The sequence below is a fragment of the Athene cunicularia genome, assembly GCF_003259725.1.
Source record: "Athene cunicularia isolate RWA chromosome 1 unlocalized genomic scaffold, athCun1 chr1_part1, whole genome shotgun sequence".
NCBI classification, from domain to species: Eukaryota; Metazoa; Chordata; class Aves; order Strigiformes; family Strigidae; genus Athene; species Athene cunicularia.
The window spans coordinates 58,184,830-58,211,115 of record NW_020799091.1 but is presented as its reverse complement, the minus strand read 5'-3'; the positions used below and the strand labels follow the sequence as shown (position 1 = coordinate 58,211,115).

General features: G+C 37.3%; 2 protein-coding genes across 3 annotated transcripts in view; one reads left to right on the top strand and one right to left on the bottom strand.

Annotated features, from left to right (window-relative positions):
• Nucleotides 1–1,616: 1,616 nt before the first annotated feature.
• METTL21C (methyltransferase like 21C) lies at nucleotides 1,617–5,944 on the top strand. The gene is made up of 4 exons (XM_026851511.1): nucleotides 1,617–2,039; nucleotides 3,151–3,293; nucleotides 4,786–4,903; nucleotides 5,208–5,944. Exons 1-4 carry the CDS (start codon nucleotides 1,886–1,888, stop codon nucleotides 5,600–5,602), a joined length of 810 nt encoding a protein of 269 aa, XP_026707312.1. The 5' UTR covers nucleotides 1,617–1,885; the 3' UTR covers nucleotides 5,603–5,944.
• Nucleotides 5,945–6,065: 121 nt separating this feature from the next.
• Nucleotides 6,066–26,286, bottom strand: part of TPP2 (tripeptidyl peptidase 2) — a 54,636-nt gene continuing 34,415 nt past the window's right edge. For both annotated transcript variants that reach the window (XM_026851492.1, XM_026851500.1), the window contains 6 exons: nucleotides 19,049–19,200; nucleotides 18,859–18,955; nucleotides 17,829–17,959; nucleotides 16,372–16,579; nucleotides 7,482–7,601; nucleotides 6,066–6,866 (listed from right to left, as the gene is read on the bottom strand). In XM_026851492.1, coding sequence (XP_026707293.1) covers nucleotides 6,777–6,866; nucleotides 7,482–7,601; nucleotides 16,372–16,579; nucleotides 17,829–17,959; nucleotides 18,859–18,955; nucleotides 19,049–19,200 — 798 coding nt within the window. In that variant the 3' untranslated portion in view covers nucleotides 6,066–6,776. The remainder of the gene's footprint in view (nucleotides 6,867–7,481; nucleotides 7,602–16,371; nucleotides 16,580–17,828; nucleotides 17,960–18,858; nucleotides 18,956–19,048; nucleotides 19,201–26,286) is intronic.

The window sequence follows — 26,286 nt, the reverse complement described above, 5'->3', positions numbered from 1 at the left end:
TATAGCCATCACCAGTTCTGACAGATTCTTCTCTCTTCATTTATGTAATTTGTCATTACACAAGTCTTAACATACTTTCCCAGAGATTTCATAAAACATTGAAACAGGACCGGATTTTATTCTAGCTCAAGGCATGAAAAAGAGGCATTGCTGAAAACTGGAAGTATACTTCTTATTACATGAGAAACCATTCCTGCTGTAAGGAGGCACACTTTCATGTGTGAAATGTGAACATGGATGCATTCAGCCATATGTCAGGGAATGCAGTAACTGTAGCACTAATTTCTGTCTCTCACCTACTATCATTGTATCTCGAATTAGACACAAAAGGTGTATATAGCCAGAACTTGTTACTAGCTAGATGAAGCCCCTCTGAGGAAAAAAATAATTTAAAAATACATCTGCAGAAATCAATTTACTTTAAAGCACTCTCTTTTCTGAAAGAGTGTAAAGAAAAAAAAATCAGTGTGACAACTGAACAAATGCAGTGTCAGAGGCATTAGAACACAAATCCTGTCCTTCTGAATAAATGGAGCAGCAATATGAAATATATCAGGTATCAGTAAAGCTGCAATGGTGTTAATATCATGTGTGCAAATCAAACCACCCACCCAAGTCAACAGCCACTCTGCTCCTTAAAAAACTACCTGCAGGCACTACTGAGCCTCCTGGCCACTGCCAAACCTCTCCCCTGTATGGCTAGGCTATCTAGAACAGCCTCCTGCAGCATGATGCAACCCAGATTATACAACACTGTCTGCAGTGCATGTGGCTGGAGAGAGCAAATATGCATCCTCAAGAATGAGCAGAATAAGGCCACTCATGGATAAAATGCAGCACACTCCAGACATCATGATACATCAGAAGGGTGAACCTGTACAGCCTCTGGCTATGAACCATTTTTTTTTCCTCTTTATACATGTATAGATGGATAGATAGATACCCACCTACCTACCTACCTACACACCTATCTATCTATCTATCTATCTATCTATCTATCTATCTATCTATCTATCTATCTTCACACACACAGATATGCATATAACATAGGTGCTATCACTGAAAAAAACCTTTAGTTAAGCAAAGTTGCACTGGCATATTTCTCCCCAGGCTAATTTAGATCCAATCCTATCCCTGCTTTTACTGCTTGTTAGCTGGTACCAAGCAGTTCCTTATGTTGGGTGCCACCCTGTACACTAAAAATGCATAGTCATTCATAAACACAGTTCTCCAAAGCAGCTTACTGATTCAAACTTCTCAGTGCAATTACTTCCTGACTGCAATCTGCATACTCTGCAGTTCACTACATTTCAGGGTAATTCAATTAGGTGTTCTGCAGGAAAAGGCAGAGAAGAGAAGGCAAGTGTATACAAGGAGACAAAATCAAGAGCACTGGCTGCAGCAAATTAACCAGTTTTACTGCAGGAATGCCAAGTCTCAAGTTCTTTGGAAAATGGTAAATTGAACATATCGAAGTCATGGACATTAAAAGAGAACTCGTCTTTCTCAGCTGTTGCTTCAGTTGATAGGAGTGCCATGCAAGCAGTTCATTTTTCAGATCAATTAGTGGCATCAATTCAGTGACATAATGCTAAGGTTTTGCATAAATGATAAAATAAACACAATAATAAATGTGATAGACATGATAAAATAAAAACTCTGATAGTATTACTACATTACCAGAAAGTGCTTGCTGCAGTTTCCAGTGGAGTGGGGATGACACCTTTCATCATGGTTTCCTGTTCCTTCAACCTGTTATTGAAAAAACCCCAGAACCAAAGCCCAACCAAACTACCTGCTGTCTTCTTCCAGACATCTCATACAAAGAGAGTGCCTGCAAGCTTTTACAACAGTACTTTTCCCCTTCCATTTCAGGTCTTTTACCATGATCTCAGCACAGCAGCCACTGTTCCCCAACAAAATTCAAAGAGTAATGGACTGCCAAATTAAGGAAGAAGAAACTTGTGAAGAGCAGTATGACTCTGAAAACTGCACTTGCAGCTGTAAGAGTGCATCATCAACAGCAGAATCCAACACAGGTTTAATCCAACTTTAATACTGGAATTGCTGTGGCATGCTAGCGCTTTGTACTTGTCATTTTTCTCAGTCTTCAAGTGACAGATGTTGCCACGTCACTTTTCCTTTCGATCTCTACTTTTTTCCCAGCATTTACCCTTATGTTTGTATTTATTATCGGACCAAATCTACAAAAAATGCTATATTCGTAATTAAGATGTCTGTTTAAAAAGGTTTCTGGATTTTATTCAGACATCTAAGAATTATTTCTCAATTACAATCAGACACAAGATTATGACATGCATGAAGCATGAAGCATGTTGAAGCTGTGGCATTACAAATATCAACAGGCTAAACTGCTCAAACACCTACCAAGGATTCCAGGCAGACATCAATTAAAATCCACGCAAGCCAGAGCAAAAATGTTTCCTTACAGTTAATTTTGTGCCATCTATAAATATCCTGCTAACAGGCTTCCAACAACAGTCATTCAGAACAGTGTCCTTGTTTCCAGTGAGATCAGATGGAGCTGCACACCAGAGCCCTCCTGAAAATTGTCACCTCGGGGCCGACTTGCTATGATGAGACATGCTAGTACAACTGCAGTACTGACTCGCTGAATGGCACTGTACCTTACAATCCTGCTTTTGTGGAAGAATGGTTAAAAAATAATCACTAAAAAGAGCTAGGTTTTCTTCAATGTAAGACGTAAATCCTAAATCCTTCTTTTGCAAAAAGAAGCTGAATGTTCTAGATCTGTTGGCCCCACAAATGATAACTACAGCACAAACCCCTGCATGGCATACTGTGGAGTAGTATGAACCAAAATACAAGCTAACTAGGTCCTGAAAGTCTTCTAGCTGTCATTAGCAAAGTTATATGTTTAAATCATCAGATTTTTCTAAATGGCCCATGCAAATACTCAGGATGGCAGGAAATGACCATTGCTCCTTTCATTCCCTAACCAGCTAGACCATCTACCTTTGGACAGCAACTAGTCTCAAGGTTGATGGCCTAACAGCTTTTCTAGTCCACATACCTATGTACTACTTTTCCAAAATATTTTTCTTGCTTTAACAAGTTTCATATAAACACCTGCATATAAACCCACAAATTCTGTCTTTTCTCTCACAGATTCACCAGTAATTCTTAAAATACTACAGAACTGGGTTCCTAGAGTTTCACACTACTTTGATAAAGAGCACTACACGTACGTTGGCCACCAGATCATCATTCAGGAGTCCATAGAACACTTTGGAGCTGTGGTATGGCCGGGGGTAAGTACATGATACAACACTCAAAGCTGACACGACAGAAGAGTAAACCATGACTGCAGCACACAAATATTAAGGAAGCTTTCTTAGATGACAATTCTGACAGCAGAGGTTTGCCTATGCAGAACAAAGCTGAGAAGGGCTTTGGCAGAAAGCTCTGCCTTTATGCTAACCTGACAGTTCATGCCAGGAGAACTATGGCACCTAAGCATTTGTAAATTGGATACAGATATTTAAAAAAAAAAAAATTAAAATAAAGAACTTAGGAAGAAGTGTTCAGCTTCCTCCATGTTTCACTGCTGGGAAGTAAACAAACAACAGTACAAAAAGGAGGCTGAAAAAGAGAACTGAGAGACTAAATAAAGGAGGTTAAAACAATTAAATATGCTTCTTTTAAAGAATAGGCTGGAACAGTTCCATTGTAGTATGAAAAACCATACTTGCAAGCAGTTGTTCTTCAGTCTTTGCTCCTCCTGCTCTTAAAAACTGCCTCTGAGGGAAGAGAGGGTCAGCTGATAAAGACACAAAAATTAGAATTTCAAAATTTTTCAGATCCACATTTATTGAAAAATTTCACAGAAAGTGGCAGACAACTTCAAAACAACAGAGAAAAAGAAAGCGTATGGGCAAGTGAAACAATATCTTATTTTGAAATGTCAGATCATCAGTTCTCACATTAATCAGGTGTCAGAATGCAGATAGTAAAACTTCCCAAGAAAATCAAGAGGTTGCACAAATTGGACTGGTGATTCAGTGAGCTTTCCCAGAGCAGGTAGACAGTGTTGCATTATGAAAAAGCACAAGAGTTAAAACAGTAACACAACTCTAAAAGGGGGAAGATAGTTTCTTTGGCATCAGTTTATGTTGTTTATAAACAGCTGATTTATATTCTATTGATAAGATCTTCACAAAGGTCTGATAAGCAATACTTCCATACAGTGTTGGTTTTGTTGTTTGGGTTTTTGTTTGGTTTTTTTTTTGTTTTTTTTTTTTTTTTTTAAAGTTCACACTATTATCAATAGACAAGTGTTGAGTTGGTAAATAACAATTTTTTAATATTTCCCTTATTAAAAAACCAAAACTCAATTATCAAAAAAAACCCTGCTGAAGCCTGAATCTATTTTATGATAGTGATAATAATACCATTTATAATAATCCAGAACATTACTTTTTACATATTGTTAAACCTCTTGTTTGCTGTTCTGACTGTATGGTTCACATCTAAACACTGCCTACCCTGAGCTGTCAGAGGACTCACAGTGTATAGAAGTGTGTAGCAAATCCATATCCCATAAACATAAAACTAACAATAAGCTGTTTAATTTTTTTTTTTGATATAAAAAACAGGACACATCATAATTCTTTCCATATTACATTTTTATGTTACAACCTTCAGTGGTTTTCATTGTATAAAAAAACCTGTATAAAAACATCTAACGAACCTTTTGTGTAACTTACCCGTTACACTGTTATGGATATGTGTTAACCGTTTTAGGCACTGGCTTTATCTCAATATCTGGAATCAAATCAAGAACAATTCAACCTCAAAGACAAAAAAGTTTTGGAAATTGGCGCTGGAACAGGCTTGGTTTCCATTGTGGCCTGTATCTTAGGTTAGTAAATTCATATTTCCTTTTGGATTTCTTGTGAAAGATTATTTAGATCTGCCCCTGTCACTTTAAGGCATTGAAGCAACAGTTGAAGCAGACTTTGTCACTGCTTTTTTTACAATGAAAATTATTGTAAAATACTGTTAGTAGATTAACTCCCTAGTTATTGGTGAGGGGGAAGCTGGGGAAGTTATGTAGATAGAGTTTTATATATATATATATAGATATATAGATATATAGATATATATATATATATATATAGTCAACTACATACCTATGAATTGAAACAAATTCATGTTTTCTTTAGGAGCTTATGTTACAGCTACTGATTTGCCTGAAGTCCTTGAAAATCTCTCATATAATATTTCAAGAAATACACAAAACCTGAATATGCATAAACCTGAAGTGAGAAAACTAGTATGGGGAGAAGACCTCAATGAAGACTTTCCTGTATCAACTTACCATTATGATTTCATACTGGCCACTGATGTTGTTTACCATCATGCAGCTTTGGACTCCCTGCTAGCAACAATGGTGTATTTTTGTAGGCCAGGAACAGTATTACTATGGGCAAATAAATTCAGATTCAGTACAGACTATGAATTTCTAGAAAAACTTTGCAACATATTTCACACAACCATTCTAGCAGAATTTCCAGAATCAGATGTCAAGCTGCTTAAAGCCACAGTAAGAGAGAATTAAAGAAAAACTATTACTAATTCTGATTTAGTGGCAGCACCTTTCGGAATGTTTTGGAGCATTACGGTGTACCCTCTGTACATTTACGTTTGTGAAGTTGCAGCTGTAGCTGAGTTTTGCATTACGAGTTATGCAAAAACAGGCAAGACAAATGATACAGCAATTCGTCTCTGGCTGATACACATGACCTGTTCAAACAGACCAATTTCACTCCACTGAAGGAACAATGTTATTAGTAACAATAGTTAGTAAAAAGGCTTTAACAGAAAACACTGACCTTCTGGGCTGCACTGAACTTCTATTATTTGTAATGTGTTTTCTTTCAACAAGTTCCATTTCTGTACTCTTTCAGAATCCAATACAATTTTTAGCTTCGTTATTTGTTTTTATTAATTATAAAATGATCTTTCAAATTATCAGAGTGCATATGGTGTTTTCTGATCCTCAACTTTGCACACATTTATTCTGTTTTACATTTTTAACACTATTAAACATATATGTATAGCTTTACAATACCTGATCAAGATTTAACTGTCTGGCACTTTTATACATGTATCAGCCTGTCCTGATACGCACTTTCACATGGATTTTTGAGTTTGCCTGAAATCACTTAAAAATAAAGATTTACAAGAGCACCTATGCGTCAGCAATTCCAAGTTACACATTGTAACAGTTTGAGAGGTTGAATTTTTATTAAAAAAAATAAATGTAAACTTTTGCAAACAATAATGATGTCCTGTTACTTTTGTCTAATAAATAAGATTTTAGCTACTCCTGAAGTAGCTTTAAGGCCTTCATACAATTGAAATTAAGATCAAACATGTTAAAATTCAGTTTACTGTAAAAAATACAGAGCTTTTACAGATTTGCAGTTAAAAGTAACAGTTAAGAACCTAACATGCATGCAGTAAGCCTTTCCAGCTTAATTCCAAATCCTTGGTGTTGGCAGTTCTGGCATGTCCATTGCCAGCAATGGGATGCACAATAAGGGAACTCCCTGATGACAGGAGTTAGGTTAACAGGTATTAAGCTGTACCCAGGTGCCTTTACTGATAAATACACACAATTTAATAATCAGCATTCATTAATGAAAACATGCGTTCCAATAAAAAGTCAAACTTATCTTTTCATATCCTGCCCCATATAAAATCACTTTAAGTTTACAATTGTTGGTTTTCTAGAATGCACAATAATCAGGTGGATACATGACAGGAAGCCAATTTTCAGTGAAAGTTGCACAATGAGTCCATCCAAGCAACTTCATCAGCTGAAGAAAAAAAGTAAACATTAAAACAAAATTAGAAGCTATATGGTCTTATTCTTTTAAAAATCTAAATCCTTTCACTGCACTGATATCAACATCTTACTAAAAATGTCTATTACCAGAAAGATAACAGACTGAAGAACTAGTAAACTTTGAATTACTTAGTCCTGAATGGCATAAAAGAAAACCATTCTATATGATTCTACAGTCTTTCAACTCAATGCACAAGAAGTTTGTCCTAGGACTTCCCATCAATTCTCCACTTATATTCTACTAGCAATAAGTTGTGATCAGTAATAGTAAATATAACAGTTAAACAGCAATATAATGGGATTTAAAATATGCAGAACGACTTCGGTATGTTGTCTTATGCCCCAAAATAATTTCCAGAAAGTAAACCTGCTAAAAAGGACAGTCACTCACAAACTAGCTATTCTAGAAAAGGAAAGAAGAAATCATTATTAAAAACAGAGGCCAGGCCACAAAAGCCTAGATAAAGTTAAAATGTTAAGTTTAGTGGGTTCTACAGTGTAAAAGGTATCAAAACTTAAAAAAGTCTTATGTCTTTTAAAAGTTTACTAGACACAAAGATAACCCATTACTTCAAATACACCTTACCTGAATGCAGTTTTTCAAGTTGTCCTTTGTTGGCTTCTCTTCTGCAAGTTTTGTGGCAAACTTGAGACCTCTCCCATACATTTTATTTACCAATGCATGCTTATAGGCAAAAGTCAAAACCTACAACGTGAAAACAAAACCAAATTAGGTATTTTAATATTTTAATTTTAAAACGCTTAACAAGTAATAGCTTCTGTTAAGGTAGCAGAAGTGATCTAAGCAAAGTAAAACATTTACAAGAGAGCTTCCATTTTTCTTTGCAGTAAAACAGATGATTCACAGTAGTAGTTATAAAGATGAACTTCTTAAGAGACTGTTTCTGACATCACGAACATATCTGAATTCAGAACATCTTATGTAACACAGATGTCACTATTCTAATTTTTTATTCATCACATTTCTAGCTTTTTCAGATTTTCATTCTCTAAAGGCAACTGTATGGTATGAAAAAGAATTAAAAAAAATCAAGAACTAGGCAGGTATATCTTTGACCCACAGAAACAAAGACCCAATTAAGAGTTTTGATTCCTAAGAAGTCACAAACTTACTGCAGAAACAACGTACATAGTGAATTATATATATATATATATGTACACACACACACACACACACAGAGAAATGCACGTAATTATAAACAAGCAATGAAGACAGATAAGCATGAAGACAAGCCTTAGGTTTTGGATCCGCTTCTCACTATTGGTAATTTATTAAGAAGAGGTTACAAAAAGCTTCCTCTTGACAATACTAATTCTAAAGAGACAGCTTACTATACTTGTCAATGATATAACTAACTTGCACAAATGAATGCATCTACTTAAAAGCTAATGTAAAGTAAATCAGGTTCTTAACACCCGTTCAGGGTGTTGCAAGATAGTTCATACTATTTCACCAGTTACAGCACTATGAATTGTTTCATATATTCCCTTTGGCACACACTCAGTAAATACCTTTTTCTTCTTTTTTACTGAAGAGTGACATAGCAACAAAGTTGGTGAATATGGTGGTGCTTCTGTTGTTGGCAAAGTTTATTAGAGTATGCTATTCAATTTCCCTCCCTTGTTAGTATGTTCTTCCTTCCTCCACTGACTCCTCCAACAAAAGTTACATTTTCCCAATGCCCACTTAAAATATCCCATTAAGAAAAGCTAACAAAAACACTTCAAGGATGTTCAGAAATAAATGTTTTGCATTACAGCAAACAAAAATTTTAAACATTTCTTAAGAATATTAACATTTAGGAATCTGATATCTGAATCCTGCAAGGACTGAAGAACCTGCCTAATTTTAGCTGCCTGAACACTTCCATTGAACATTAATCACATGCACAGGATTTTGCAGGATCAGTACTTAAAAGACTGAGCTAAAAGAAGAAATAACAAGCTTAATTATCAAGCAAGTAAAGGTATAAATTTGAAGCTCTAAACTATATGCCAAGCAGAGTTGCTCATACTTCTTCTGTCTTTGAGCACTTACTTTGTTGTGTTGAAGTATTCACTTAAGCTGTTATAGCTTAAAACACACACATTTATGCAACAATGAGCATACAGCACCATTCACATACAGATTTTCCAAATATTGCTATTGGAAAAATACTTTACAAGCTGCATTCTCAATCCAATTATTTTGGATATGTTCCTAAAGCAAAACACATTAGCAAACACTTCTGAATAACTGCTCAGTGGATCCATTACCAGATTTAGTTAAACTAAAACTAAAAATAACCCAAAACAAAACATCCTTCTGTAAAAGATGATAGAACCACAAAACAAAAAACAACCAAAAAAAATTTAAATGAAAATGCATTGGAGCTCTCAGCAAATATAACATATTGGAGGCTAACCAGAAATAATGTCACTGCTCTATTAAGAAAGCTCTTACCTGACCCTGTAAGTTTTGAATGGTTATTGAACATCAGTGATAAAGGCAGGAGGAAAGCCACTTGACAGCATTTCTTTCGTAACAGGGCTTCCTAGAGTTTTTGTGGCAAGAAAACAAAGCATTTTACGAAACACCCTTGCTCTGGCCAAATAAAAGTTTGGGTATTTCTAAATGAGAAAAAAGTTCTCTGCTGGACCAAAAGGCTGAAAACAAATCTCCAAGAGCTCTTGGTAAAAGACAATAAATTCTGTCTCAGTGCTTGGAAAAAAACCCCAATCAACTGTATACAAGTTAAATAAAACTAACTAAAAGTTCACTAGCACTTCAGAAGAATAATGCATGAGATGCTTTAAAATCAGAATAGGTTTACAAATAAAAAAATGTTACGTAAGAAATAATACTTTATAACTTGTACACATATTGGTCAAATCAAACCTTATCATTAAAATATTGCAAGCTTTACAACATCACAGAAGTGAAGATTATGATTCCTTGATATGTGTAAACAAAATCTAAACTGGAGTGCTACTAAGACATAACAGAAAACAGCTGATATCTGAATGTAACAACAAATAAGCCAATTTGTAGTATCTAAAAGCAGTTGCTAAATGAAAGAATAGGAATAAATTCTACGCCTTTGATACTATTTCATAATTTCAAATATAATTAAGGCTAGCTTTTACAGAACAAGTGATATGGCCCAGGAATGGTCAAAGAGAAATAAACAAAGGGCAGTAAGAAAAGGCAATACATACTTCTAGGATAATGGTGGAGAAATCACTGTTAGCTGCTTTATTCCCCAAGCTAATGGCCTATAATACTAACTGTGCTAAGTTCCTGGCCCATGAGAGTTGTTGGATGTCCACCTCCTAATTAGCTGCTTAACTTGCCATTGGCTACATAGAGATGTATAGTTAGGACAGTAAAATGCCCAACCCAGATCTCCCAAGACATTTGCAGTACTTTAAAAGCCTGAAAACCTCTTTAAAAAAGAATATTTTTTGAATCAAATGACACTAAACTACCTCATAAAACTTGTCTAGTATCACAATACTGTTATCTATGAAAAGAAAAAGACTTGTATAATCAGTTCCTTCATTATTTAAACAGTTGATTAAAATGTATCTATACTTACAAATAATTAATACTAGGTTAAGTGCTATAGTTTATAAACACACTCCAACTCTTGAAAGAACACAGTTTATAATTACCAGCAACAAATTTTTTCAGGTTCATACGTATCAATGGTGATAAACTAAGGTTTCTTAGCTATGTTGTTGGACTTCTCTTTGCTCTGTCAACTGTTCTATTACAAATAAAAGCAATATTCATATAAAAAAGTTGACTCAACATATTTTCAAGAGAGGGAGGGGAGTTAAGGGAATCAAGTAGCCAGCAACAAGTTTTTGGCAGTGACTGAATATGATCAGCTAGAAGAGACAGCTGCATCTGACAGTGCAGTTATATGAAAAACAACCCAGGCTAAAGATGTTTAAAAGACAAGATGGAAAGGTCTGGGCCTTCTATTTGTTTTTATACATGACTTTTTGCTTTTCCCCAACAGCTAATTTAAAGGTTGAGGGGCAATAAAGTCTACGGATGAGTCATTCCCAGTAAGAAATAGGCAACATCCTACTATTCTCCTGTAGCAGTTTTGTTTAAAACTGGATATTTTGGCCTACAAATTTTAAAGCTATGTTCTAAGTGAAAGAAAAATAGCACAATTTATATTCCATTACTAAAAACCCTAAAGCATTTTCACAAATGTGTTGTCATAATGAAATACTTGTGGCATAAAGCTGTCTAAACTGGAGGTTATTTGAAATGCTTTTGTGTACATAGAAGACAAATATTTTCTTTCATATTTCATTTAAAATAAACCTTCAGAGACAAGCGATCTAACTAGAATAACTGAAAGTGTGAACAAGTGCACTTACTATGAAAAGTCAGCACCAGCTTTCTTACATACTTGCTACAATATGGGGACTGGCACAACACTTCAATGGAAAACAGGCAATTCAAAGGAACTAATGAATGGCCTGTGGCAACACAGGTCCTAGGCTCCCCAGAGGAGAGGTGAAACAAGTGATAGTACTTAGTTTACTAGAGGGTGAGCAGAAATGCACACAAAAGAGATGATGTTCCCGATTCACTTTTAAGAACAACAAAGAAGAAAACACAGTCTCTGTGATTTCAAAAATTTTACTTATCCTTTTAATTACTGATATCTGGATGATTTTTGATTTATAGGAAGCTTAGAAGTAAAACCTAGAACAATGTTTCCATCTAAAGCCATATATAAACTTGAATAATCAGTGCAGTATTCAGATGCCTTATTTCCATCCTTTCTCACCCAGTTATTCCATCTTTCGAGTGCCAATGCCACAAAGCAGTGTCCACATACAGGAAGAGCTCCACGTTTTCGTTTCCAACATAGTGCTGTAGAATAAGCTGGCTGCCTCTTGAGGGCTCATTTGAAGGACATTCACACAAGGTCTGCCCTGATCCTGTATCACTACTCCACTCTACCCTTCCGCTTCCAAACTTCTATTCCCCAAAAAGCCAACCAGTCATGTCAGGTTAGGTGATGGAGCCAAGTCACAACACTCCACTTTATCAGTCCAGTCTAAATCAGTCCAGAGTGGCATCACAAAGTCCATTAAAGCCATAATTTCTTGTTTTCTACCAAGGTGAATTTTGCCAAGCACAACTCAGCCAGACTGAAGAACATTATTGATGCTTCTGCCCTTACCCTATCAAAAATACTTGTTTCTTAGACAGAATCTGTTTTGAAGACTTAAACACTACTTTACAGAACTAAGTCCCTCAATATTGTTCCTAAACTCCCCATCTCAATGGAAGCAAGCTACATGAGCAGTACATTTCCCCTTAAATGATCAAAATTACAGATTTTCCTCTAACAGTCTGTAAAATAAAATTGTTTGTTTTTAAAATAGAAAAATATTCCAGAAGTACATCAGCATATTGCATGCAACATCAAAGTGGAGATTTATACAACTGTTTCTTGAAAACAGACAGAAGAAGCTGCAAAGGAGGAAGGCCAAATGCCACTGCAGATTTTAAAACATTCTATTGGCCAATCTCTAGGCCGGAAGACACTTAGTTTTATTCAGACAGGAAGCTGAGAGCGCTTTAAGCCCAATCCCACTTACAAAACTTGTCAGCCATTATAAACAAAAAATGAATTAATATTGATCAGACAGCTTAAACATAAAATGAAGATTGGCAGAGGGGGGTGGAATGAAGGAACTGTAAAGTATGAAGTTAATTTTTGAAAAGTTACAGCCCATAACACACAAGTACAGCTATTCTCACAGTTTACAAAGACAGTAGGAATAGAACTATAAATATCGTCATGCTTTTTTGTGTCAGGCCATATAATAATTATGTTGTCTTAGTCATGAATAGTGACTCTTAAAAAAGCTAAATGAAGTATAACTGGATCCTTGTCACAGGTTTATGATTTTGAATAACCAAAGACATTCCATCATTGTTTGGAAACTGTAGTGCTAACAGCTGGAACAGCTGGTCTGAACAGTGCAATTGGTAACTACAGCCAGTTCTTAAGAAAACTACTAGATGGACATGACACCTGTTAGTAAAGGAAATTAAAGACTATGAACAGCAGCAAGCATAGAACTTTTAGGAAGCAATAAAGGAAAAACAAAGAAGTTCTCAATTTAAAATCACTCCCCTTACCCTAGCTCTTTTCTTCAAATCTGTTATCAAGGAAAATCATTAGTGCTCGACTATCTCCTTTCAAAGCAAAATTTTCAATCCCATTATTCTCACTCCTCATCCCTTTCAAAGAGTTTCCAGAAAAAGAAAACCTCAGAATATAAAAGTGAACAATTAAAAGTCTCAATCCCAATAATCATATAAAATCTTTAAGTAGCAGGATGTATTTCTTTCACTTCAAACTTTTTTTCTTAAACCTTTTCTATAGGTACAGCGAGGCTTGGAATTACTCAACAGTACCATAGGATATATGAGAGGATACATCCATCATGTGACCTTTAGACACATTAAGTTGATAGCTAACAAAACTAACACTACATCATTACTGACCAACATATATGCTCCTAGATCACAGAAAGCATGAATAAAACCACCACAGAAACTAGTGAGCTACATGAATTACTTGCCAGTCCATCACTGAAACATAATATGATTGAAGGAAGAAGGGAGCTCTGGAGATCTAGTCTAATCCCTCTGCTCAAAGCAGGGCCACCTATAGCAGGTTGCCATGAATCATGTTTGATTCAAAGTTTTGACTTCACGACCCCCCCTCAAGCAACCCATTGCAGCATTTGTTCACTCTCACAAAGACAAAAAATAAATCACCCAAACATGCCCTCTCATCCCCCGCCTCCCCCCCACCCCCAACCCATAGAAAAAGCCAATCCCAAATTTTCCTTAAGTATACATTCCTGTGTTTTAGTTTGTTCCCACTATCTCTTGTTCTGTCACTGGGAACCACTGGGAAGAGCCTGGCTCCATCATCTTTACTCCCCTATCATACAGGGTGAACAGTTTCAGCCTCTCCTCATGTGACAGATGGTCCAGTCCCTTAAATCATCTTTGTGAGCCTCATACTACTATTTATACTAGTAGTCATAACAGGACTGATATAGGGCAACTTGTCCAGGAGGGAGAGAAAAATAGAAGGGAAACTGTATGCAGGTCAAGTAGGGTTGAGTAAATGAGGCTACGTATGGGTACAGACAGAAAGGCTGCAGAAAAGCACAGGACGAAGATGTACTCCAGGGGTCATTAGGATGTAATATGACAGGCTCATCTTCTCCATTTTCAGAAGCCACCCACTTAAAATACCCAGAGCACTCTAGAATGTTTCTGGGCTAAAAGTATCCTTCATGTACTGGTTTTGGCTGGGATAGAGGTAATTCTCATCACAGCAGTTCCTATAGCCTATCTTTTTGATTTGTGATGAAAACAGTGTTGGTAACAGATGTTTTAGTTACTGCTGCCAAGGCCTTTTCTGCTCCTCACACCACCCCACCAGCGAGCAGGCTGGGGGTGCACGAGAGACTGGGAGTGCAGACAGAAGGGACAGCTGACCTGAACCAATCAAATGGACAACCCAGACCATAAGACATTGTGTTCAGCAATAAACAATATGGGGAAGAAGGAAGTGGGGGGATGTTTGAAGTGGTGGCATTTGTATTCCCATGTCACTGTTACACGTGAGGGAGCCCTGCTTTCCTAGAGATGGCTGAACACCTGCCTGCAGATGGGAAGTACTCAGTGAATTGCTTATTTTACTTTGTGCATGTAGCTTTTGCTTTACCTAATAAATTGTCTTTATCTCAACCTATGAGCTGTCTCATTTATGTTTTCAATATTCTTCCCCATCCCACTGTGAGGGAGTAAACAAATGACTGTGTAGGACTCATAACAGTCGATCAGTTTAGATTTCAAATTGACCAGTAAAACCAAGGAGGAAAACCAGACAGGTTTATTTGTTTTGGTTTGGTTGGGGTTTTTTATCTTTTTTCCTGCGTAAACAGGACAGAATTCCATATGAAATGCTACAAAAATCTAAAAAGTTTCGTTAGCCTTTCTGTACCAGTTTAACCACACCAAAGCATCAATTTTCAGAGCAAACCTGCATATGCACTTTGACTGCCTTAACCATGGATTTGTCTAAGAGATAGGTTCAATTCTTAATCTGTGCAACTCAAATCAGAATTACTCATTCCGGGCCCAGAGCGCACAGCTCAAGAGTACCAGGAATCAATAGCCATCTTGGAAAAAAAACCTCAAACCAGCAAACTGTTACAGAGTGAAACTCCCCCCAAAAGGTCTATACTGGCAGTTTTCCCACTGAAATTATTCCCATCAGCTTTTTAAAAAAAAAAAAAAAAAAAAAAAAAAATCAAAAGAGAAGTAAACCAGAGGTCACTATACTGGAACACAGTACTGTATTTCCAAATAGGAAGAAAATCATGTGCCAAACAATATGATTAAAGTACAAAATCTACAACCACAGGATATTATATAATCAATTAAAGATTAGAAGAGGAATGCTGAAAAGATGTAAGTGTACAAGAATATACATTAGAAGAAGTTTGGGTAACCATCACCAAACTTTTTGTTCAGACCTCCAGATAAAGTACAAGCTCTTACTGGGAAGATTATTTACTGTCAAGGAAATGAAGTAATTTTTTTTAATTGTAAAGTTTTTATTTTTTACCTATCTGAAGTGCTCTGGCAATGTAACTGAACTATAAGCAAATACATTGGTCACTTCATCTTCCATGAGAACACAGCCATACACAAGAGTTAAGTATGGCAACTAATTAATACTCATTAACTCAACAGTTAGTCATAAACCCCGCATATTGAAAGCTACATAACTAATCACCTAAAATGGATTTTTTTAAAAATCTGAATATCTGTCTTGACTGAAGCAGACAAAAACTTCAATTTTAGGATTAGAAACCTTAAAGTGACAGTAAAATCTGTGCTAATAAGTATGTAAGTGTAATTATTTGCAAGGGTTTCTTCCTTTACCTCTACAAACATTACTGACAGCAAAACACAAAACTTATGTTGTCCATTGTGTAGAAGAGGCTACAGAATGCAGGACTGAACAGAGTAGGGATGCTACACACTTCTGTGTGTGTACAGACAGAACAGTGCAGAGGTTAATCAAAAATATTCCCTGAAACATACAGAAAGAAGCAGTTCAATAAAGCAAGCAGCTTTTTTCATGAAAATCTGGTACTGTTCTATACCCTTCCCTTAACCTCTACGTTCACATGCACAGAGATGGGCTTACCATAGATTTGACAGGCTTGGCAAAACCTTTGTGGAAAAAAGTCATTAAGGAAGCACAACATATGGGGACAGCATGGAAAAGTAGAACAGAAGACTGTATGAGGCTGTGCACACAAAGGCAGTGCATAATTCCAGGAAAAACCGTCAAAAACTCAACATGCAACAAAAAAATTCTGTTCTGCTCTCTTACCTTGCTGTCAAAAAGATCAGTCCATTTTGTTGTTTCCCAGAATGTCTCTGTCAAAGCTTCTGAGCAGCTCTCATGATCCTCATCTTTGCCTTCTGCATCGCTGGAAGCAGCCCCTTCTTGGGCCTGAAGGTGAAGAAGTTGGTCAGCCAAAGCACTTCCTTTTCGACAAAGTGCATCCACTAAAGTAGTCTTCTGCTTTTCCATTTCACTAGAAAAAAAGCAGTATGGAAACTATTAAGGACTTTTTACAGATACCTCATTAACAGAAGTAACAGAATCAGCACTGTACTGAGTTTAAGCTTAAAAGTTTACAGCAGTTAGTACACACAAAATTAAAATAAGCACAAAGATAATTTTTACAGCATAGCTATTTACTATAAATTAAACTAACTGTAAAAAATTCCTTAGACATACTATGCATTAAACAAACTCAATCATTCTTTTAAGTGTGAAATGCTTTTGATATCTTAAGGTAATACAACTGAGTAAGTCATAATCTAGAAACACAGCTTTATAGTTCCTGGCTTTATATACAGAGTCAAATCCACCACTAACCTAAGCAGATACAATTCTGCTGACTTCAAAGGAACTGCACCCATTTAAAGCACTTCTAAATTTGGTATTCCGTCAACTTACCAATATATGTTTAGAATGAGCTTTATTATATCATATCTTTGCTTTTGTATCAGCAATTCTAGAATTACACACAAATACTCAGGATAGCTAGAGCACACAGACGAGTTTTACAACTGAAATCTGGTATTTTATCTAAAATAACAAATATGCATCTCTGATTTTAAGGGCCTAATCTTCAAATCTACTGCTCTGTTTGCAACTAACAGCACCCACACCACACAGTGTGAAATGCACCAGTTATGCTCCAGACTAGGGTGTCACCTTCAAAATACTGTCTTCCTAAGGATATACACAGTAATTCAGAGGAACATTCTAAAACTACAGAAAAACAACAGGTCTCAAAAATACCCTGAAGCACAAGCATGATCATCACACTTTTCACACACAAAGTCTTTTGCAAGCAGTTACTTCTTAGACTGCTGTCAATTTTGCCTTCAAATACAGATCCAAAAGGTTGAAAAGTATTACAAAAAGACAGGTAGCATTCAAAACACACATCTCTATCAATATTCTAGTGGTCCCTCTGATCTGAAATTAAGCTTGATACGAACAATTAATACCCCATTTTTCTGACACATTTAAACCCTTGTTTAGTTTAGTTAATATTTCTAAGTAATAATTGGCAGGTTTCAGTGTTCCTGCATTCTGGAGATATGACAAAAGAACAAAATAATTTAGCAGTCAAGTTTGAAATTACCTGTACCTTGAAAAATAACACAGGTTATTCAAGAATGTTATAATCATTCCATTTCTTATAAGCAGAGACAGAGTACATAAGTTACAAAAATAGGATGCAAGAAAATTATTTACTGGGTAGGTACTTTTTTATAGTAGTTGCATCAGGCCTGGGGTCAGTCTTCATGGCAAAATATACTGCTAATGCTGTCTGATCAATATGAGAGATTACAGTATTTGCAGCTTCAACAATTTCATCAAGTCTTTTCATTCGTTCCTAAAGGAAGGATAAAAGAGATGTTTAGCACTATAAAATCATACTACTTGACTGCTGATTCTACTAACACTAGGATAATTGCAAAGGTATGCAGAAATAGCATTATATAATTCAACCTGTCCTTTTCTCTACCTTCTCTAATTTTTGATTCAAAAAAACACAATAAGGAGTTCACATTATCAAGATTTTCTGCAGAAGTAGTCCATTTCACTGAAAACAAATTGTAAAACATGAGGTGGATATATACAAAATGAGAAGCTTACAGAAAGAAAACCACCTTTCAGTAAAAACTAATCATCTTAAATAATGGTAAGTTATTCATTTCAGAAATAAATATAACAATCAAATATACAGGAAAAATATTCAAGATACTGACATATACACAGAGCTTTTTAGCTTCCAGATAAACAAAAAAAGCAGGCCTATGTAAACTTTTCTGTTCACGGTTTTTCTTTTTGAGAACAATGACAGACAGTGGATTTCGCTCTGTCATTTCAAGAGGTTACCATCCTCAGTTGCCTGAGCAATTCTGCTAGAAAAAACTACCAATCCAGTAGAGGAGCAGAATAGGATGTGTGCTTGTCTCAGTAACACCATTTAGAATAATACTGTTGTAGCCCAAACCAGTAAGAAAACTTAAGAATGTGTTTAACTTAACAAGGAGTAAACATAAGCAAACGTACTATAGGTAGGCATACTTTCTTTCATCCTGCTGTGGGATTAAGGAAATCGCAGTCAGTTATGAAAGCAACTGCCAACCTAATTAGGAATTTCTGCTTTATAGTACTGAGCACAGCTATGGCAGTCACTTCAAAACCAAACATGTATGAAGATAGATTCAGTTGTTTAGGCTACATGGATGTATTGAGACAAATCAAGTTTAAAAACTGTTAAACAACCTTTTCAGAATCCAGCTGATGAAGTCTTGCAACATATAATGGAAGATGATTAGGAAATGCTTCTTTCAACTCATTATACATGTCAGTAGTATCCAGTCTAGAAGAGAGGAGGATACAGCATGAAAGTACAGATTCTGGATTCTTTTTGTACAGCTGCTTCCAGCTCGTGTAGTCATGACAGCAGACATACTTGGTCATCCACTGAATTTTTAGATCTCTTAAAGCTTCAGCAAATTCTTCTTTTACATCTTTTTCTTTTTCCTGTTCTCTTTCTTTCTCTTTGCTGCCATTTTTACTCTTTGATGGTGATGGTATCAGATGATAGTGAACAGTAAGGACATTCTGGAGGTGGGAAAAGACACACATACTGAGAGGGACACAGTATACTTTTTTCTGATGCTATATAAAAGCTGAACCATAAAAATAATATATTTATGATTATAAAAATAAAAAAGCAACTACTCTGAGTTACACATACACAGAGCAAAGGTATTAGTCATCAAGAATTCAGGATCTGCTTTAACTTCTTATTTTAAGCAAGGCAAGGATGTAAATATTAATACACTGTGTACAAGACAAAAAAATCCTAAAACTTCGTAAAAAGTTTTGTATCTGTATAATTTTACATAACATTACTTAGGGAATCAAAAGGGTGGAGTTTTTTTATATAAAAAACAAGTAACTTGGTTAAAAGGCAAAGGAAAAAACTAGTTAGAGATCCTATCCTACAAATCTGTCAATAAACAAATGAATAAAGATGACTGAATTCTAAAAACTACCACCACAGTAGCATAAACATGAATCGTGCCATAGGATACACAAGTCTATTCCTCCCAAACCAATATTTCTTCCATGTGCCTACTGAATTAGCTGACACATCCAGTCAACTATTTTCCAGTTTGCTGCTACAAACTTTCCCATTTCATCTCTGTGCTCAAATTAAGTAGACACAACAGCAAGATTATTTTTTAAACCCTATATGCTAGCATAGAAATATCCCTACAGATTTTCATGCTACACTAGTCAACAATTACCATGAGAAAAATCAGCTACAGTTATTTAAAAGGACAATCCTAACTGATCTGAAGTCTATTTCCTTATTTACATATAAGTTTGCAAACAAGCAGCATTAGATTTCAGTCACTGATTCTAAAACATTACAATTGTTAGGGGAAGCCGTTCTGTTGTTTCTGGTTGTTCTGGTTCAGCTAGTATAGGGCTAACCTTCCCCAGCAGTTGGGAGGGGGCTTTAGCCAGGTTATTCAATACCATGCTGACATCAGATCTGGGCGCCAAAGCGCGGGAGAGCAGGGGGACATGTTGTGTTCGTGGTCGTTACCCTCACTTGCTGTACTCTGTGCGGTATAACTATTATTCTGTTCATTGTTATTACTGTTGTTGTTGTTTGGTTTATTCTTTGTTACACTGTTGTATTAAATTTTTCCTTATCTCAACCCTGGGGTTTGTATCTCACTCCTGGCCCAACCTGCCGAGGGTGGGGGAGGGACAACAGCAGTGTAGTCTCAGATCCAGGCCGGGCCTAAACCACCACACTGGTTATAATGTTGCAATTTTTAAAAAAGCTTCTCCCCAAACAGTGAGGGCACCTGTCCCATTATTTTGTGTATATGATATTTCACATAGAAGATCATTTAGTTTAAATCCTCTAGATACCATCATTCTGCTGTTCTGCCATAACATTGTGCAAAATATTGTGTTGCATGCTCAGTTGCTGTGGCACTATTCATATTCATTTTTCCAAAATACATGTGGGAATATGTTTTTCATTAACAAGATCAGTGCTGAGGAATGAAATGAAATATTGTGCATGAGATGGAGTTATTTCAGGTTACTTAAATAGTGAGTAAAAAAGTGACTGTTAAACTGCTATACATAACCTTGAAATAATGGACTACAACACTAAACTTCTGAAACTATTCAAGAATACTGATGCAGAACAATTTTATTTGAACTGATAGTTCAAACAGACCAGCAGCTTGCTATTGGTTACTGAAAACAATACTGGTAAGAGAAAGTAACATCGATATTCCCTTTAAACAATTTTTCCAGCTACTTAATATGTAATTGCAGACGAACCACAAAATTGACATTTACATGTTTTTTTAAAAACCTAGTTTAGATTGCTAATCTACATTGAAATGCAGCTTTCATAGGAACTATGCTGCACACGTGCATTTCAAGTATGGAGTGCATGATAAGGCAGTACACCTAAATAAGACTTCAGCAAGACCTAGGGCAGAGTATGACAAAACAGGTCATGGAAGCAAGCAGATGTAGTAGAGGGTACAGAAGTCAGGAACATGGTAGGGAGCTGGCCAAGGTAATAATGGTAGAAAACAACAACTTTGTTCATTAAAGCAAAGCAAGCATTTTAAGCCGCTGTCATGGTTTGAACTTGGTCAGTAGCCAATCACCGTGTGGCCAGTTGTTTACTTCCCCCTCCCTCCACATCCTAGTGAAATAGGGGAGGGACCAAAAAAAAAAAATAAATCATAAGTTGAATAAAAAAAATTAGTAACAACAGCAACAATAGTAACTCCAAACATCTAAAATGCAGCAGTGGCTCACTGAGTGGCAACCAATATGCAGCCCACCCCCAGCAGCAACCCTAACCACAACAGAAATCCCCCCCATACTGACCAAGAAACCAAAACCAACTGCAATGGGCCGTGAGAGAGCACCCATCCTCCCATATACTGAGCATGATGTCACATGATACAGAATATTCCAATGACCAGTCTGGCCCAGTCCTCTAGCTGTGCTCCCTCCCAGCCCAAAGAAAGTTAACTCTATCCTGGCCAAAACCAGGAAAGTCTCCACCCCTTATTCTATACCATTTATGTTATGCTCTGGTTCCAAATACATTCTAAGAAATCAGCACCCCTTTCCTAGTCTCATAGATATCATTCCCTTATCCTATGGGCCATTCTTTCAAAACATCTACTTAGTTTATTTAGTCCATAACTTTGGGTTCCATCTGTCATGACAGTGTTTAGGGCTGGAAGAATGCAGTTGGCTCAGTCAGTGGAGCAGGAGGCTTTGGATGTGGCAGGATGATGTTGCGAGGCACCAACTGCAATAACAGTGTTATTTGACAGTTCGATTCATTGGCTATTTTCACCTAAATTCAAATCTCCCCGAGGCACACAGACTTATCTGTCCTTCTGTACTAGCCACCAAGCGCACCCAGGTCCTAAGGCAAAAGTAATCCCATGGGTTTACCTGATACAGGAATAACCCAGACTGCCTTCCGCAGCATATTTTTAATGCACGTCTTGCTGATGAGTCCTCGGCTCTCTAACTGACAAATCAGTTTATGGATAGGGATTACAGCTTCGACTGGTACAGTATTGCCGTCAGTGCACAGCTGTAGTGGCAATTGGCACCTGTTGTTCTTTGACCTTCAGCAATCCCACAACAGAAGGATCCTCTGATAGACTAGGTAACACAGACAGCTGTTTAATTCCTTCTGTTTCCAAGGCAGCTATACCAAGAGCCCACAGATACCCTTTTGGGTCCTTAAAATACCCTCTTCTGAGATACTTTATGCAAAGAATGCATGGAGCATCTGGGCCAGTCACAATGAGGTGTTTTTTCCTCACTCTTTTCCACTTAGGCTTACCTCAGCCTCCAGTATAGTCAGCTGTTGAAACCCCCCATCACTCATGAAATACAAACGGGTTCTGCTCCTTTAAAATTTGATGGCATTAGGTTGCATTGAGCACCAGTGTCCACTACAGCCTTATACTGCTGGGGGTCAGATGTGCCAGGCCATGGAATCCACACAGTCCAGTAAACTCAGTTGTCCCTGGCCTCCACCCTGTCCCTGTCCTCCACCTGGCCGCTCTAATGTTGGTCATAATACTCACTAACGACAAATGGGTTAGTGTGGTGTGCACGGGTTTCAGTCTCATCCCGATCCCTCGCTTCTTGTGAATACAAGTCAGAAGTTCTTCTTATAGGATCATGAGCAAAGTCGACCTTTCTGCTCTGTTTGGGCACTTGATTACTGGAAACCAGATCAGTATTTCTCCTAAAAGAACCCCGTTTTGTAGTTGTTCTTCTTTCAAGCTCACATATCCGCTCTTCTAGGAGGTAGGTAGGTTTTCCATCCCATTTCTTCATGTCTTCTCCATAGTCACGCAGGCAATGTCACAGCTTCCCCCGTGGTGTGTACCGGTTCTCTAGAGTAGAGAGACAACTGTTCCTAATAGCCAAGATTCTGGTCCATGCAGGTGGAGAGTAGAACATGTTCTCTTTAAATTGTTGGAATTCTTGAGATAATTTCTCCACAGTCACAATGATGAAGGAAGAGTGTTTCTTCATATTCTTGTAGTCGGTGAGCCAGTTCATCCACTGTTGGTCCCTCTTTGTCTCTCCAGTCCATTATTGCTAATGCACTGGCATATGATGAGGGAGTGCTCTGTACAAAATTCCACCACATGGGCCAGGTGTGTTGGACTTCATCTGGATCTGTGGGTAGCTGTGCATTATCTGGGTCACAGTAAACCATCTCCCACATGGCTAGCTCTCCATAGTGGTCCACTTACTTGGATGACATACAAAACCTCCTTGAAGGGATACCTCTCCCTCACACTTGACAGGAGTCACCTCCTGAGACTGAGATTTTGTGTCTCCAACAGCTCTGTCAATGCCCTCTTCCCTAGACAGGGATCCCAGCTCCCTGGCCTCCCTACCCTCTAGTTCCATGCTACTGGCCCCACTATCCCAGCAGCAGAGCAGCCAGGTAATGAGATGCTCACCTGGATGGTGGCTGAAATCTTTTAGCACATCTCACAACTCACTCAAGGATAAGGATTGGGTGACTATCACTGGCTCTGCCTCCTCCCCCTGTTCTCGTGATGGGCCTGGTTCATCATCACCCTGTACACTGTGAGGGGATTTTCTTTGTACTTCTTCTGTATGGGAGCACCTGACACTGTCATGGGTTGGTTCTCTGGTTCAGCTGCAGCACCCATCCTCAGGGTTGTAGTGGCTGCAGTTTCTGTTACTTGGTCACCAGGTGCAGAGCCCTTCTCTTCCTCTTGAGGGTGCTGAACAGTGTTAATAGCAGTCAGTAAGTGTGGGCTAGGACACAGCGTGTTGCAGTGAGCTGTGCCTCTCTGGAATTACAATCCAGGGGCAACATACTTTTTCCAAATATTCCACTAGCTCTTCAGGATTCTGCACCTGTGCAGGAGTGAACTTCCAATACACTGGAGGTGCCCACTGTTCTAGTTACTTGCCCACCCTCACCTACAGCACTCATGACTTTCCAACCTTGGGGTAGATTTCCAGGTGATACTCTTAAATAGTTGCTTAACCCTGAAAAAAACCTGAACCACATGCAGGAACACACTACCCCCTAGAAGTAAGACGACCATGTTAATGTCAACATTCCAAGGATATTTGAAATTCCTGAATTTCATAAACACACTTGTAAATAGCCCCAGGACTGATGACTGCATCCTGTCATAGATGAGAATCACATAGTACAACAGAAACAAAATCTTAACCCAACTCTCAGACAGTGAGCAACAGCATGGGAAATGTATATTGCAGGTGATGCAATAAAATCTTAAGCAGCCAAGCAATCAACATTATTACCCATTCTATCATTATCTCAAATCTCAGGCACCATGTTGGGAGCCAAAAGACCATCCTGGTTTGAACTCAGCCGGTAGCCAATCACCACATGGCCAGTAATTTACTTCCCCCCCCCCGGTGAAATAGGGGAGGGACAAAAAAATAATTCATAAGTTGAATAAAAAAAAATTAGTATAGTAACAAAACAACAGTAATAATAGTAATTCCAAACAGCTAAAATGCAGCAGTCACCTACTGATCTGTGACTGGCATGCAGCCCACCCACAGCAGCAATCCCAACCACACCAGAAATCCCACCACACCAACCAGGAAACCAAAACCAACTACAATGGGCTGTGAGAGAGCACCCATCCTCCTATATACCAAGCATGATGTCACATGATACAAAATACTTCAATGACCAATCTGGCCCAGTGCTCTAGCTGTGCTCCCTCTCAGCCCAAGGAAAGTTAATTCTGTCCTGGCTGAAACCAGGACAGATGCCTAAGAAGTTACCCCCAATACGAAAATGTGAATCAGTAGTTCACAGCATCTTTTAAAAGATGTCCTCTATTGAGTCTAATACTTTCCTAAAAAAGAAACCTGTTTTCCTAGAAATATTCTTCTAATACTTCAGGATTTCCTTCTAGAAAGTCCTCTTTGATTTTACTTGGCAACATATGTTTGGAGTTATGTATACAAATGGCCTCTGCATTCTCAAGCCTTGGCTATATGAGAAAGCTTTATGACTCTGATTTAAGTTTCAAACCAAGTGCAATTAGATTAACAAAATCCCACTTATGTGCATGAACAGTTTCATTTAAGAGACCAATTCTATGTAGATTAACCATTAACAGTAAAATGTCATCTCTCCATTCTCTCAGCTAGACACTTTTGGTCTTATTAGATTCTGCAAGCTATAACCACTAAAAGGAAAACAATGAGTTTCAGACCTAGACACTCTCCTTTTTCAAAGAATCTTACAGAAAAAGAAGTACACACTTCTCTACAAACTCATTTCATGGGATAAATAATGTTTAGGTGCTTATCATGTTTAACTAAACTATCCCTAGACCACAAAGATGGACTGAAGGCTTCTTTCTTTTCTCTATTCTGTCTGTAAACACTAGCATCATTTATAAAACTTGGCAGCTCCCTAGATACTGGAAGATCCCAGAGTGACACTGTCATTGCCATTACAGAAACATTCGTGATTAGAGATTAAGGAGAAGAAAAGCAACTTCACACGATTCAGCACTTTAATCTGTTTTCTAACTCAAATTGTACTCTTACTGTTCCACAGCAACAGAGCTGCTACAGTAGTGTACTGGCCTTGATTCTATATATACCCATAAAGTATACAGAGCTATAGACAGAGAAAGTCAGCAAGCAAGCATATTAACCATTGAAAATATGGCTTTAAGGAAACTTCCAAATTAATGAGAAAGCTGCCCTTTTTATCCTCTTAAAAAAAAAAAAAAGCAATACTAAAAACTTTGGAAGCATATATTATAGGCACTTTGGTCTGTACTCTGCAAGTTTGACAAGCCTCAGTGAGTTTACTTTTAACTAGAACTACTAGCTGCATACATAAACAAGCACAATGCCCTCAGAACAGTCACCTCTTAAAAGAGCTTAATTAACAGTTAATGTGGATTAAAGATTTAAAATTTAGTTTTTTGTCTGATGATTCAACATCTGCTGCTTTCTGTGGAAAAGACATGAATCATTGTTACTTGTACTTTAAAGCATTCACAGCAAAACTAATCACAGGAAAAGCTCCTTGAAGGAACACACAAAATCAAAGAATGGGTTGGGTTG

Excerpts from the sequence above, each read along its gene's own strand:
- METTL21C (XM_026851511.1), top strand. The coding sequence starts at position 1,886 with ATGATCTCAGCACAGCAGCCACTGTTCCCCAACAAAATTCAAAGAGTA. Across the intron at positions 3,294-4,785 it reads GAGCTGTGGTATGGCCGGGG|GCACTGGCTTTATCTCAATA; the intron begins GTAAGTACATGA and ends TAACCGTTTTAG. Across the intron at positions 4,904-5,207 it reads CATTGTGGCCTGTATCTTAG|GAGCTTATGTTACAGCTACT; the intron begins GTTAGTAAATTC and ends TGTTTTCTTTAG.